General features: G+C 44.6%; 1 protein-coding gene across 1 annotated transcript in view; it reads right to left on the bottom strand.

Moving 5' to 3' along the window:
* Nucleotides 1–5,070: 5,070 nt before the first annotated feature.
* Nucleotides 5,071–14,549, bottom strand: part of LOC109471820 (mitogen-activated protein kinase kinase kinase 2-like) — a 16,445-nt gene continuing 6,966 nt past the window's right edge. The window contains exons 8-16 of the mRNA XM_019771177.1: nucleotides 13,954–14,077; nucleotides 13,683–13,715; nucleotides 13,151–13,246; nucleotides 12,705–12,901; nucleotides 11,299–11,448; nucleotides 10,875–11,000; nucleotides 10,176–10,305; nucleotides 9,675–9,849; nucleotides 5,071–9,347 (exon numbers count right to left, since the gene is read on the bottom strand). Coding sequence (XP_019626736.1) covers nucleotides 9,119–9,347; nucleotides 9,675–9,849; nucleotides 10,176–10,305; nucleotides 10,875–11,000; nucleotides 11,299–11,448; nucleotides 12,705–12,901; nucleotides 13,151–13,246; nucleotides 13,683–13,715; nucleotides 13,954–14,077 — 1,260 coding nt within the window. The 3' untranslated portion in view covers nucleotides 5,071–9,118. The remainder of the gene's footprint in view (nucleotides 9,348–9,674; nucleotides 9,850–10,175; nucleotides 10,306–10,874; nucleotides 11,001–11,298; nucleotides 11,449–12,704; nucleotides 12,902–13,150; nucleotides 13,247–13,682; nucleotides 13,716–13,953; nucleotides 14,078–14,549) is intronic.

Genomic DNA, 14,549 nt, shown 5'->3' with positions numbered 1-14,549 from the left:
CCTACTGAAGACGCTGCTGTCTACTTTAACCCTACTCAAGACGCTGCTGCCTGCCATAACCTTACTCAAGACGCTGCTGTCTGCCATAACCCTACTCAAGTTGCTGCTGTCTACCATAACCCTACTCAAGATGCTGCTGCCTGCCATAACCCTACTCAAGACGCTGCTGCCTGCCATAACCCTACTCAAGACGCTGCTGTCTGCCATAACCCTACTCGGGGCAAAACCCATAAAAAAGTAGAACCAGCCAACAATAGAAAACAAGCAACCACTTTCTGCCAGTGACATCCCATTTTTACATTACCGATACTAGTACATGCTAGGAGATAGGATTGATTTATCTTTCTACATGGAAATACCATAAAATTGACTTGAGAAATTGCCTTTTTGAAAACTGCCTTTAACAATATAACAAATAAGGCTAAACAGACATTGGGAGTGATCAAACATAAACAGAGAACATGACCAACAATGTTAGCCGTAACAAGTAGTTTGTTATAATCAGTAGCGAGCTGCTGCCACGCCGCGTGCCTGCGCTGCAAAGCTGCTGCCATGCAGAGGGGTGGTTATAAATGCAAGAGCTTCTTTGGCTATTGGCATGAGGAGAAAAAGCACATGTTAATACAGCATGCAGTTTCTCAATGGCTAACCTATACATAATGTTAACTATAATGTTAGTACTACAACTACAGCTATGTCTAGGATTTGGTCCAAGCCAAGCAGCTACCAGGTTTTAAGGCCTGGCAGTGAGGGAGGTAGTGAATGTCCAGCCCCTAAGCCATAATGGACACTCCCTTGCCACTGACTTGAACCCTAACCCCCCAAGGATACAGCAAGGTTGGTGATGGTGAATGCAGGTTAGTATAACAAATAACAAAGCTGCTCACCTGGGTATCTAGGTACATAAACAACAGGAGTCCTCTTGCTGATCATAAGGCCAGGCTAAAGAACTTCTCTTTTCAACAGAACTTATAATGTCTGACTCAGTGAAGTCCTTTGGCCTGACATGAGCTAAAAGTTTGGTGTGCCTTGTGACTATGCAAATGTTGGAAACTAAAAGTACCATCCGTCGATGAAGGTTAGACATCCAGGTAATACGATATGCCAAAAAACAGTAGTACCATCAACTACCATGACAACCAGATTACTTTTCTGAAAATTACCCATTGATATATAAAAAAAGATCTAAAAGCTCTAGTATATTTTCTTCTAAAAACAAGAATTACTTAAACTTTCAATTTAGTACTTGAAAGTTAAAGTAATTACATTTTGACAACTATGTCGCCACTCTACTCCAGTTAACTTGACTTGTAGGAAGCCTAAAGGTGGACTCCACTTTTCCTTACGTAAAGTTGAAGTCCCGCAAACTTTATTCAGGAGTTTTTCAGTATCTATATCATAATCTTTATTCAAAATAAACACTATCTAATGCGTGTATCCGCTGTGGTGCCTTCTGGTGTCGTCTTCTGGACTTTACCTAGCTACTTTAACTTTCCCTAAGAGTCAAATAAAAGAAACTTCTCGTACGTACATTGCAAGACTGGTGCATAGTTGCATCATTGCATGTCCATTTTATCACTTACAAAATGGACTAGGAAAGTCGACTACAATTTACATCTAATACAGCTTTTGATGCCTGACTTCCAAAACACCAATAACTATTCATCTGCAGATCTATTATACTGCTATCTCTCTGACTGCAGCAATCTTGGATCAAGTGTGTGTGTCTTACAGATCTACATATTGCAATGCTATGCTAGAACGCCTGTACTTTTAGTCAATGTTATCAAAGATCAACACAAGGCACTTAGTATGTCCAAAATGTTCCCTACGTTTAACTTAGTAACTGTAAATTCCCCATTGAAGTACACACTTTTTTTAACACTCAAAAAGTGTCTGGTAATTACTTGAAGCAATTGAACGAGTAACAAGTTTGTATTGTTACAAAAGATTGGTTGCCAAATAGTGAAACATTCTAAGCTGCATGATTATACAGCAAAGACATCTATAGAAGTCATTGAGAAACAGCATGAATTTGAATTTATTCTGTTCATATTTTGTTCAAGATTGGAGAGGGAATAAGTTTTCTCAGCTTTAGGTCAGAATTGTCTCTCAACAGCCCAAATATGCCTGGTCTGGTGTGTACTTCAAATGGGAATTTACAATCATGATTGCAAGAAAACACACTAACCTGTTTGACAAGCTGTCTTCTTTTCTTGAGCTTGCTTGCTTCAAAGTAAACTGGAAACGGTGACATCGGCCCAAAGGATGATCTGTAAAAAAAGGGGGAAAAACATTAAGATATTTTAAATGTGAATTTATGGCATTGCTGTTTGACAAGCCTTCTTTTCTTCATGCTTGTGTCCCTCAAAGCAACCTGGAAACAGCGGCATCAGGCAAAGGGCGCGTAAAAATGGGGAGAGAAAATTTAGTATACATCAGGACAGTTTGCAGTTAGTATTTTCCATCTATTCCAGAATCTGAGTCATACCAGGTTTGCTTCAGTCAATTCGTTCTGCAGTACCAAGCTGGTGAACCGGGTGGCGCTGTTCACTACACGTATTTATCATGTATTTAGTTAGGTATAAGCAAGTTTTTAAGAAAAATCAACATAAATAAGAACATGTTAAAGTCAAACAAAACCGCTGAATTTGCAACGTTAGAAAAATTTCCTCGGGAAGGGACCGTGAGTCCGGCTCCATTCAGGCGGGGACCTCGCCAAATCTCACCGAAAACATAAGGTTGAACGCTACGGTACGGAGTCTGTCAGCACCATGCTAATTTTTCTGTTAGATTCCGAAAAATCAGCCCAGAAAAAAACACATTGGCGCTAATAAATTCAGCTACGCTTTTCTCGACAATCGTGAGGAAAATCTGTGAGAACACAACACTTCTGAGACAACTTTTGGTGCATACTTGCCACGCATACGTACTTAAGTCTGAGGTAAGGGCGATGATTGACAGCTCAGTCAGACGGTCAGTCGTCATCGTCCCAAAATTTAAACAAAATCAAATTCCTTGAGGATTTATAAAATAATTTCAGAAAATAGGTCAAGCTCAACTCTATTAAGATTGTAACTACCGTAACTGGTCACCAACCCTCGGCCCGTACCGGGTCTGGCTACACACGTACACGGGACCCCGCACCTGTTTCACCGGGCCCCACACGTGAGACAGACCGCTACTCAACATTTCAACATTTTCCCGATAAAAACTACAAAAATAAACATGAAAGTGGTACTACTAGATGTAACAACATTTTATCTCCTAATTGTGGGGTAAAATTGCTGAGAACATAACAATTAAATGCAACTTCTGACACAACATGTACCCTTGCCACGTGCTGACACGAGCGATGATTGACAGCTCAGTCAGACGGTCAGCCGCCGTCATTTTTCAACATTTTCTAGATAAATTCTGAGGAAAAATATCTAAAAGCACCACTAGTAGATGTCACAACATTTTGTCTGGTGATTCTGAGGTAAACATGAGGGGAGAAATTAATTTGTCTTGAATTTTGACCAACGATATACATGTGGCTTCTTCTAAGCAGGTAGTGCCAAAACACGGGACACCCCGCCTGATTTCCCGCCTTTTTTCTCAACATTTCCTCTATAAAACCTGCTAAAACCGACCTAAAAGTGATGCTACTAGATGTCACAACATCTTATCTAATGATTCTGAGGTAAATATCGGGTGGAAAATCAAATTGTCTCGAAATTTTGACGGACGCAAGTGCGCCGCACTATGCTTTGCCAACACACGGGGCAATGCGCCTGTTTCCCCGGGAAACCTCCTACGTGAAAGCGCTACTCAACATTTTAAAATTTTCCCGATAAAATCTGCTAAAACTAAGCTGCAAGTGATACTACTAGATGTCACAACATTTTATCTTAAGATTCTGATGTAAACATTCGGTGGAAAATTAATTCTTCTTCGAATTTTGACCATCTAAGTACCATTTCATGAAAATTAAATTCCTGACAGAAAAATTTAGACATTCCTGTCACTGAGTAAGCAATTCTAAAACTGAAGTTGACGCCAAAGTTCCTGTCAGAAATGTCTTAAAAATAAGCGAAAATATGCCAGGACACACAACAGATTGCTGTATGTACTCTTTACCAGGTAATACACGAGTAAAACATTAAATTCTACGGTAGAGAATTATAAATCCTTACCTCAAATTGCACGGCTAGCGCTAGCGGCTGTCACGTCTGGAATGTCACCAGCGCGAAAGTTTCCCTACACCGCTATAGAACATGGATCGTGATTGGTCGGTCAAACGTGGATCGTGATTAGTGCGTCGGAATTTGGACTATTACATTTTGCTATTGAGGTGAAGTCTACTAGGCAATGTTTTTACGTTCTTGCCATTTGACGGTATTTTCAGAATATTTGACTTGAAATGTATACACAAATTATATATTATTACATACTTCGGAGATAGTCTTTTCATACCTTTGTCGGTCAAGAATGGAAAAAGGAAAGGAGAAACTGTACACCCCCACCTGGCAGTCTGTTAATGTTTTACCGTTATGGCCTGTTCTATTTTTCGTTGGTGTGGGGTGAAAAGATGTTCTAAAACTATTTAGAACAGAGCATTTTATGGACACTTTAAAAACAATTGTCGTCTGTTTAGGATCATTTGTTCGAACCTCTGATGACCACGTTACAGTTCATTTCGTATCGGTAGAGTGAATCCATCCATCCATCCACCCTGTCCACCCACAGTTTAGAATAGTATAGTCGGTCTTTCTGTCCGGTTACTTGTGTACTGTAGCTCCAACATGTGCCGCCAGAGGGCGCGCTTAGGCCGTGCCATCAGTACTTCCTTTTACACGGCGTTACTTGCACAATATTCACACATTTTCTCATGAACTTTTTGCCGATCGCACGCAAAGATTACTGAGGTCAGAACTTAACAAAAGGGAAATCTTTTCCGAGACCACCAATAACTTTGAAACTTAAGTTCCAGAACTTTGTGTCTCAGTTTTTCGGTTAGGCTGGGAACCAGACTCTGCAGACGCAGGGAACAAGACTCTACATATCGAGTGAGAAACCAACAGGTCGTTCTTAATGTGGCCATTTTTATTATGCAAGTTGTACAAAAGTGATGTTCATTTGGACTATGTTTTTCTAACATCCTTAGAATATAACAATTCTACAGGAGTGCATGGAGCCACACAGCTGTGCGTAAACCCTACCAGAGCCCAACACCAATCCAACCACGTTTCTCAATTCCCCTTCCACATCCTCACGTCATTATATTATCCCACCAAACCATGTACAACGAACACTGTATGTCCTTCTTTGAGAACAAACTGGGTAAGGTAAGGTATTCAGGTACGGTATACAGGAAAATATACACAAAGAATACTGGTCAGGTATACAGGTACAATATAAAAGTGAAGTATGTAGATTAAGTATATTGATTAGGGTACACAGGTAAGGTATACAGGTAAGTTAAGGTATACAGGTAAGGTATACATGTATGTGCGATTGGACGTACAGGCAAAGACAGGGTATACAGGAAGATATACTGGTAAGGTGTACAGGTAAGGTAAGGTATACAGGTAAGGTATACAGGTAAGGTACACAGGTAAGGTAAGGTACACAGGTAAGGTACACAGGTAAGGTAAGGTATACAGGTAAGGTCCACAGGTAACTTCAGGTACACAGGTAAGGTCCCCAGGTACTGTAGGGATGACAGCCCAGTGGTGTGGCTCCAGCCAGCCTGACTATCTAGTTTGTCGATACTTACATAATTCTGCATGTAGTTCTGATAGCTGTCCAGATCATTTCACAAGAAGAGCCATAAAAAGTACTTTCAACATTACACAGGAGACACAAGAGGACTTGCACAAAGATCATTTCCTACATACCGATTTTCAGACAAATAAAGGCCCCGCAATTTGCTATCATTTGCTGCATCTTCCATATAAATGCCAATATTTACATATTTATGCAGGTATAGTATAATGTATGTAACATCACAAATAAAACTGTGCACAGATCTCTCATCTAAACATTTATGTTTCACAATGTTCCATTGCTGACTTCTTCTCTTGGATCTTCTCTGATATTGGGAACAAAATGGAGTCAAAATCATCGGTGTGGAAGATAAATATATCAGCAGTGCAGAGGTTTTCAGACAACAGGCGGCTTTCAAGACTGACACGATGGCCGAGGGGGGGGGGGCGACGAGTTAACTTCCCAAGCCTTCAGCCAGCTGCTGGGAACATTAAAAAGGTTACTTTTGGATCTCCCAGAAGTCTTGCACAGAAAACATGACTTGTGCGGCAAGAGTGGGTATTTCCAACCCTGATGCAGATTTCCCTGCAGAACCTGAAAAATAAAACCTTCTCCGCGTCAACCTGAGCAGATTTTGACGTCTTTGTGTCTGGAAAGCAAGTCTGGATATTTCACGGTTTGGGTGCAGAAGCCAAAAGCACAATTTTGGCATCCTGCTGTACACATGCCAAAATACAACTGGTTAGACAGTTTCTGTGTGGTAACACTGATGTGAGTAGTTTGGAATGAACAGGAAAAGCATGTTCCAAAGTGGAGCCTGACTTTTGCTGTCTGAAAACCTCTGCAGCTGCCACTGCTAGAACCAAGTTCACGTCCAAGGTACAAACTGTGAGTCAGCGGAAACATCTAGCCTGAAACTACGGTCGGATCTGTACAAGAGGAGAGGATTAAATACTGACAGCTTTTCCCGGCTCTAAGCTGTCGCAGATCGGGTTACACCAGATCAGGTTACACCACCGGGATTTGGCATAAGGTTTGGAAGAGGACCTCTGCTGCTGAAGCCAATGGCACAGAAGGGCTGCTTTCCTGCAACGTTCGAATTTCCAGCTATAGAGTCATCAAATGTGCGAACGGAGTCAACTAGTAATTTGCATGGTCAAGAACAAAACATCGTAGAGGACATTCTTTCTGCAGATTTTGATCTGATGAGCCAAAACGTGGTTCAGACTTCTTTTGTGGCACCCACAAATCAGTTTCTTATTTTACACAACACTATTATACACAGTCTGCCCCCCCCCCTCCAACACACATGTATGGGACACCTTCTGCCTTACTGTATCAGAGGCTATGGCTTGCTCAGCACAGCCAATCAGAGCCACGTATCAGCCCGACACAGCCAATCACAGGCCACGTATCAGCCAGACACAGCCAATCACAGGCCACGTATCAGCCAGACACAGCCAATCACAGGCCACGTATCAGCCAGACACAGCCAATCACGGGCCACGTATCAGCCTGACAGCCAATCACAGACCATGTCTCTAACAGACACAGCCAAGAGGGACATTGCACTTGACCTTACACTAGAACACTTACCCTACAGACGACCTTGGGAATGAAGTATAATACATCCTATACACAACTGAGGGTACAAATCTGAAGCAATATCTTACAAAAATGGCTAAATCAGTTCCAGTTAGTCCTGAAGCCCTCCTAGTTTTCCAGGCCTTTTGCTGTTTAGATTCTGTGGCACCCAATTAAATAACATTTCATAAATACTCTCTCTATAGACAAACATTCCCAGCATTCCCTGAAAAGACTGTCAAACTCCATGGGTCGTTCCAATGAGATATGGGGGGAAACTTTACTGCCTTTTTCTTGATTTCATGAACCTTTCAAAACCATTCTTACCACACAACTCACAACAACTGGCCCCCCTCCCAGCAGCAACTTGTATCAGTCCCTACAGGCATTCAGACCTGGGGGAGGGGGGGCGACCTTCAGCCTGACCTTGTCTGTACCAAACATACAGAGCTACACCAGCAGGGGGGAGGGGGGCGACCTTCAGCCTGACCTTGTCTGTACCAAACAGACAGAACTGCTACACCAGCAGGGGGAGGGGGGCGACCTTGAAACCCATAAACATGTAATTTTTAAATAACATTGACCCCTAGAATCAGCACATTTCAATTCACTGAATGCCAAAGAAAAACAGTTCTGAAGAACATGTTTCAGACTTGGTTGATTTTCGCTGTGCCAAGCCAGACAGAATAAGGGTGACCTCTTCCTTCCTCTTACAACATTTACAAACTCTCAAGGGCCACAGGATGGAAGTATTATCAATAATTTACTCTCATAAAACCAACATATTCGCTTTGATTAAAAACCTCTGTATGGCAATGAAATGCTCAAATAAATATACAGGTAGTCCAAAGAATCATGTACTGGGAATTCACTTCTTTGGGGCCAACTGAGCACAGAACAAATACTAATTTGCTGTTAGAAGTGCATGGCCCCTGATCTAGAAAAACTATCGCAACAGACAATTTGGTCTCATCTTGGATACTGGCTGCTCTATTCTTGTGTGTTCTGAGTTCTGTTCCACAGGCAGAAGCTATGGTAGCTGCTATGGAACAGAACTAGACTTGCCCATGTGGACATCACATGACAGTCACATGGGCAGCACATGACCAGTCACATGGGTAGCAAAGGCCAGTCACATTGGATCATTACGACAGTCACATGGGCATCACATGGCAGCCACATGGGCATCACATGACAGCCACATGGGCATCACATGGCAGCCACATGACAGCCACATGGGCATCACATGACAGCCACATGACAGCCACATGACAGCCACATGGGCATCACATGACAGCCACATGACAGCCACATGGGCATCACATGACAGCCACATGACAGCCACATGGGCATCACATGACAGCCACATGACAGCCACATGCGCATCACATGACAGCCACATGACAGCCACATGGGCATCGCATGACAGCCACATGACAGTCACATGACAGCCACATGACAGCCACATGGGCATCACATGACAGTCACATGACAGCCACATGACAGCCACATGGGCATCACATGACAGCCACATGACAGCCACATGGGCATCACATGGCAGCCACATGGGCATCACATGACAGCCACATGGGCATTACATGACAGCCACATGACAGCCACATGGGCATCACATGACAGCCACATGACAGCCACATGACAGCCACATGGGCATCACATGACAGCCACATGACAGTCACATGGGCAGCACATGACAGCCATACATATGGGCATCACATGACAGCCACATGACAGCCACATGACAGCCCCAGCACACATACACAGGTCAGTAGTTGAAGACGAAGGAGTGCTCTAAGAGTTCCTGGGCCGACGCCCTTTGTCTGTGGTCTTTCTGGAAAATGATCCTGAGAAAGTCGTGTGCGCAGTCCGACACGCCCGCCGGAAGCTTCGGAATCGTCGGCTGCGTCGCAATTTTGAAGATGGCTGCCATCGGCTCGTAGTCGAACCAAGGGGGCTTCTCCGTCAACATTTCAACAACTGTACAACCTATACTCCTGAAAAATTAAAAAAAAAAAACAATTACTAACAACTGTACAACTTATACTCCTGAAAAATTGAATTAAAAAAAACAATTACTAACAACTGTACAACCTATACTCCTGTAAAATAAAAAACAATTGCTAACTAACAACTGTACAACCTATACTCCTGTAAAACTAGACAAGTTTAAGGTCAACATCTCCACAACTGAACAGCCAAAACTCCTGATAAACTAGAAAATCAGCCTGTCAGCAACAATTATGTTCAGTTAATCCATTCCTGACTAGGTCCAGTGACATTATAACCTAATGACATATCCAGTGTTGTTTGACCTTGCTTACCATATATCAGCTTTTCTGCCGTAACCTTCCCCATTGATGACCTCTGGACTCATCCAATATGGCGTCCCGGTGACCGTGCGCATTCCGGTGGCGCTGCAGATCGTCTGGATCCGCTTCGACGCCCCGAAATCTCCCAGCTTCACGTTTCCTGAGGAGTCCCTCAATATATTTGCACCTGCGGACACGGAAGGGGCGTGTTACATGGGCCATGGGTGGGGCTACGGGTGGGGCCATGGGTGGGGCCACGGGTAGGGCCATGGGTGGGTCAACATGGGCCATGGGTGGGTCCATGGGTGGGTCAACATGGGCCATGGGTGGGTCCATGGGTGGGTCCATGGGTGGGTCCATGGGTGGGTCCATGGGTGGGTCCATGGGTGGGTCCATGGGTGGGTCCATGGGTGGGTCCATGGGTGGGGCCATTCGTGGGTCCATGGGTGGGTCCATGGGTGGGGCCACGGGTGAATACATTTTGCTATGTGCAGATATACTAATATAACGTACCTTTAATGTCCCTGTGGACGATCATGTTGCTATGCAGATAGAGAATTCCCTCCAGAATCTGCCGCGTGTATTTCCGTGTGACGTTCTCAGTTAGCGCTCCGTACTGGCGGATCTGGTCTTTCACAGAACCCTACAACAAACAAACAAACAATAAACATGAGACCACAACTCCGGACCTAGAACCTGCTTGTGTGTTTGAGTGTGTAGTGTGTAGTGTGTATGTTTGTGTGTATGTTTGTGTGTGTTTCCGTGTTACTCACCGCCGGCATGTACTCCATGTGTGTGTATGTGTGTGTTTGTGTGTATGTTTGTGTGTGTCTGTGTGTGTTTGTGTGTATGTGTGTGTGTGTTTCCGTGTTACTCACCCCCAGCATGTACTCCATGTGTGTGTGTGTGTGTGTGTGTGTGTGTGTGTGTGTGTATGTTTGTGTGTATGTTTGTGTGTATGTTTGTGTGTGTTTCCGTGTTACTCACCCCCGGCATGTACTCCATGTGTGTGTGTGTTTGTGTGTATGTTGTGTGTATGTGTGTATGTGTGTATTTTTATGTCTGTGTTTGTGTGTATGTGTGTGTGTTTGTGTGTATGTTTGTGTGTGTTTCCGTGTTACTCACCCCCGGCATGTACTCCATGTGTGTGTGTTTGTGTGTGTTTGTGTGTATGTTTGTGTGTATGTTTGTGTGTGTTTCTGTGTTACTCACCCCCGGCATGTACTCCATGAAGATGCAGAGTCTGTTTTCGTCCTGGATGCAGCCGTAATACTGAACTATCCTCTCGTGCTGAAGGTTCTTCAACAGCTGAATCTCGCACTCCAGAGCCTTCACTTCCTGCTGTAAACACAAACAACAACTTTCACTTTCTGCTGTAAATACAAACAACTTTCACTTCCTGCTGTAAACACAAACAACAAACAACTTTCACTTCCTGCTGTAAACAAAACAACTTTCACTTCCTGCTGCACAACACAAACAACTTTCACTTCCTGTTGTAAACACAAACAACTTTCACTTCCTGCTGTAAACACAAACAACTTTCACTTCCTGCTGTAAACACAAACAACTTTCACTTCCTGCTGTAAACACAAACAACTTTCACTTCCTGCTGCAGAACCTAACCGCGACTGACCTTTGAGGCTTCCACATTTTTGGGGTCGAGGTGGACCTGTTTCAGCGCGAGTTCTCGGCCCGTGTCGGCGTCGTAGCACAGATAGACCTGCCCGAAGGCGCCCTGGCCGAGCAGCTTGCCTTGTCTCCAGTTGGTGGGGCGCTCTGGGGGCTGTGCAAAAACAGGAACAAGTTAGACTCATAGCTACAGCTGTACTCATAGCTACAGGAACTACAGCTGTACTCATAGCTACAGAAAACTACAGCTGTGTTCATAGCTACAGGAACTACATCTGTGTCCCACGGCCGAGCAGCTTGCCTTGTCTCCAGTTGGCCTGCAGAAAGAGTTGTGGACCTGCTTGACTCGCTGCTTTTCTCACTACAGAAACTACAGCTGGGACCTGGCAGCTGTCATGAGGGAAGGGTTAGTACAGCAGCCGTCACCATGGCTATGACCTTTCCAACCGCAGTCACCATGGTTATGACCTTTCCCCTCAGTCACCATGGTTATCGACCTTCCCCCAGTCACCATGGTTATGACCTTTCCCCTCAGTCACCGTGGTTATGACCTTCCCCCCCCCAGTCACCATGGTTACGACCTTTGCCCCATCACCGGGAGTTAGTCCCACCAGAGATTTACAGAAACGTCCTACATGTGGCGGAGCCTCGGTTTGCCACCAGCAGCATCCACGGTTTTCTCTGGTAGGAACTGACAAGAACTGCAGTCGAGTCCTTCCTCGACGCTGCAGGACATACAAAAACTCAGAACAAAACACAACATTTCGGGTTGTGTGTACATTGTGAGCGGGTTGTGTGTACATTGTGAGCGAATTGTGTGTGTCCCTAGCGCAGGACTTACATCACTTGCATTTCGCTGGGTTGTGTGTGTTATGAGCAGGTGGTAAGTTGGTTGTGAGCAGATTGTGTGTGCATTGTAAGGGGGTTGTGTGCAGATTGTAAGCAGGTTTTGAGCAGGTTGTGTGTGGGTTGTGAGCAGGTTGTGAGCAGGTTGTGTGTGCGCTGTGAGTAGGCTGTGAGCAAGTTGTGTGTGTTGTGAGCAGGTTGTGAGCAGGTTGTGTGCAGGTTGAGAGCAGGTTGTGTGTGCCTTGTGGACGGGTTGTGTGTGTGTGTTGTGAGCAGGTTGTGTGTGCGCTGTGAGTAGGCTGTGAGCAGGTTGTGTGTGTTGTGAGCAGGTTGTGAGTGGGTTGTATGCAGGGTGTGTGCATTGTAAGCAGGTTGTGAGCAGGTTGTGTGTGAGTTGTGAGCAGGTTGTAACGTGGGTTGTGTGTGCCTTGTAAGCAGGTTGTGAGCAGGTTGTGTGTGTGTTGTGAGCAGGTTGTGTGTGGGTTGTGAGCAGGTTGTGAGCAGGTTGTGTGTGCGTTGTAAGCAGGTTGTAAGCTGGTTGTACTTACATGACTTACATCTGGCCGGGTTGAGGTCCTGCAGACTCAGGACGGCCAGGTCGTAGTCGCTGTCTCGTCTCTCCGAGTCCGTCACCAGACCGCTGCTGCTGCTGCTGTTGCTAAGCGACCGCTCGGAACCCGACCTTGGACTGAACGTCCCCACGGGTCTTCTCAAGGTCGGGCTGGGCTGCGGTCTTCTCGTTCTCGGGAACGTTTTCCGCCCTGGAGCAAAAATACACTGTTACATACGTTCTGGGGCAGAAAACACAGTTATTCATGTTCTGGTTAATGGTGTATGATGCAACACTGCAACAGTTCTAAAACTGTAGCCCAAATTTACATATCAAATTTGGCAGCATTGGAACAGGAGATCTCAGGACGTGTCAGATTTTCTCAATGTGTAGACAGGAATTTTATGGTCTTGTCATGCAGGGATTGTTTGTTTGTTTGTGGAATGTTTAGGATACTGACCGTCGCTGTAGTCGTGATGTGGGTTGGTCATGATGGTGGATCTTCTGGGGTACGTTCCGCCTTTCCCTGCTCTCTCCACGTGCGCCAGCTCGTGTTCTGGACAGAGAAACACACAATAAAGTTATTTATCCAACAATCCAGTTACTTATCCAACAACCATACAGCAATCTAACAAATCCTCCATCTGTTTGTCTGTCAGCGAATCCATAGGACAGGAAAATTTCCCACAATCCAGTCCTGTTTTAGGCATGAAACACTAACTACACATGACATCTGCTTCAAAATGTCTACAAACTCTGATGACACAAGCTTCTTGGACTAGCTGGTTCCTTTTCCACTCAAAACAACAGTTTCCACAACTCGCACAACACTGATACAACACAGTCACAACAGTTTCCACATGACTGGCACAACACTGGTACAACACTGGTACAACACTGTTACAACCATGTCACAACACTGATACAACACAGTCACAACAGTTTCCACATGACTGGCACAACACACCGTAACGAGAAGGGAGCGTGTTTACCTGAGACCCACGAACGCGGGCCTACAAACCCGGCTGCCAGCGGAGAGAAACACAAGGTCAGACAAACTCTCAAGGTCAGAGCACAACTCGCAAATCAGCAGCCACAAATCATCAAACACAGCCACAAATAAGCCATTGTCAAGGCTAAAACATGCTTAAAATTCATATCAACTATATTACAATAAAGTAACAACGGTTTTCCAACTGCCAAACTTTTCAAATGCACGGAACATATCAACATCCAAGTCTGACTTAAAGGTGTGGGACTTACACAGGAGTGTAGCAGAACAGGCCAGAGGCAGGAGAAAACAGCACAACATTAAGTACAAAAACAGGTTACAGCATCTGTATCTACGCACACACAGGTTACAGCATCTGTACACACACACAACACACACAGGTTACAGCATCTGTACACACACACACAACACAGGTTACAGCATCTGTACACATACACACACAGCATCTGTACACACACACAACACAGGTTACAACATCTGTACACACACAACACAAACAGCATCTGTACACACACAACACAGGTTACAGCATCTGTACACACACACAACACAGGTTACAGCATCTGTACACACACAACACAGGTTACAGCATCTGTACACACAACACAGGTTACAGCATCTGTACACACACAACACAGGTTACAGCATCTGTACACACACACAACACAGGTTACAGCATCTGTACACACAACACAACACAGGTTACAGCCTCTGTACACACACACAACACAGATTACAGCATCTGTACACACACACAACACAGGTTACAGCATCTGTACACACACACACAACACAGGTTACAGCATCTGTACACACAACACAGATTACAGCATCTGTACACACAACA

The sequence above is a fragment of the Branchiostoma belcheri genome, unplaced genomic scaffold (genome assembly GCF_001625305.1).
Source record: "Branchiostoma belcheri isolate BF01 breed outbred unplaced genomic scaffold, Haploidv18h27 scaffold26, whole genome shotgun sequence".
Classification (NCBI taxonomy): domain Eukaryota; kingdom Metazoa; phylum Chordata; class Leptocardii; order Amphioxiformes; family Branchiostomatidae; genus Branchiostoma; species Branchiostoma belcheri.
Note: the sequence above shows the minus strand (reverse complement) of the source record. Positions and strands in the feature narration are given on the sequence as shown.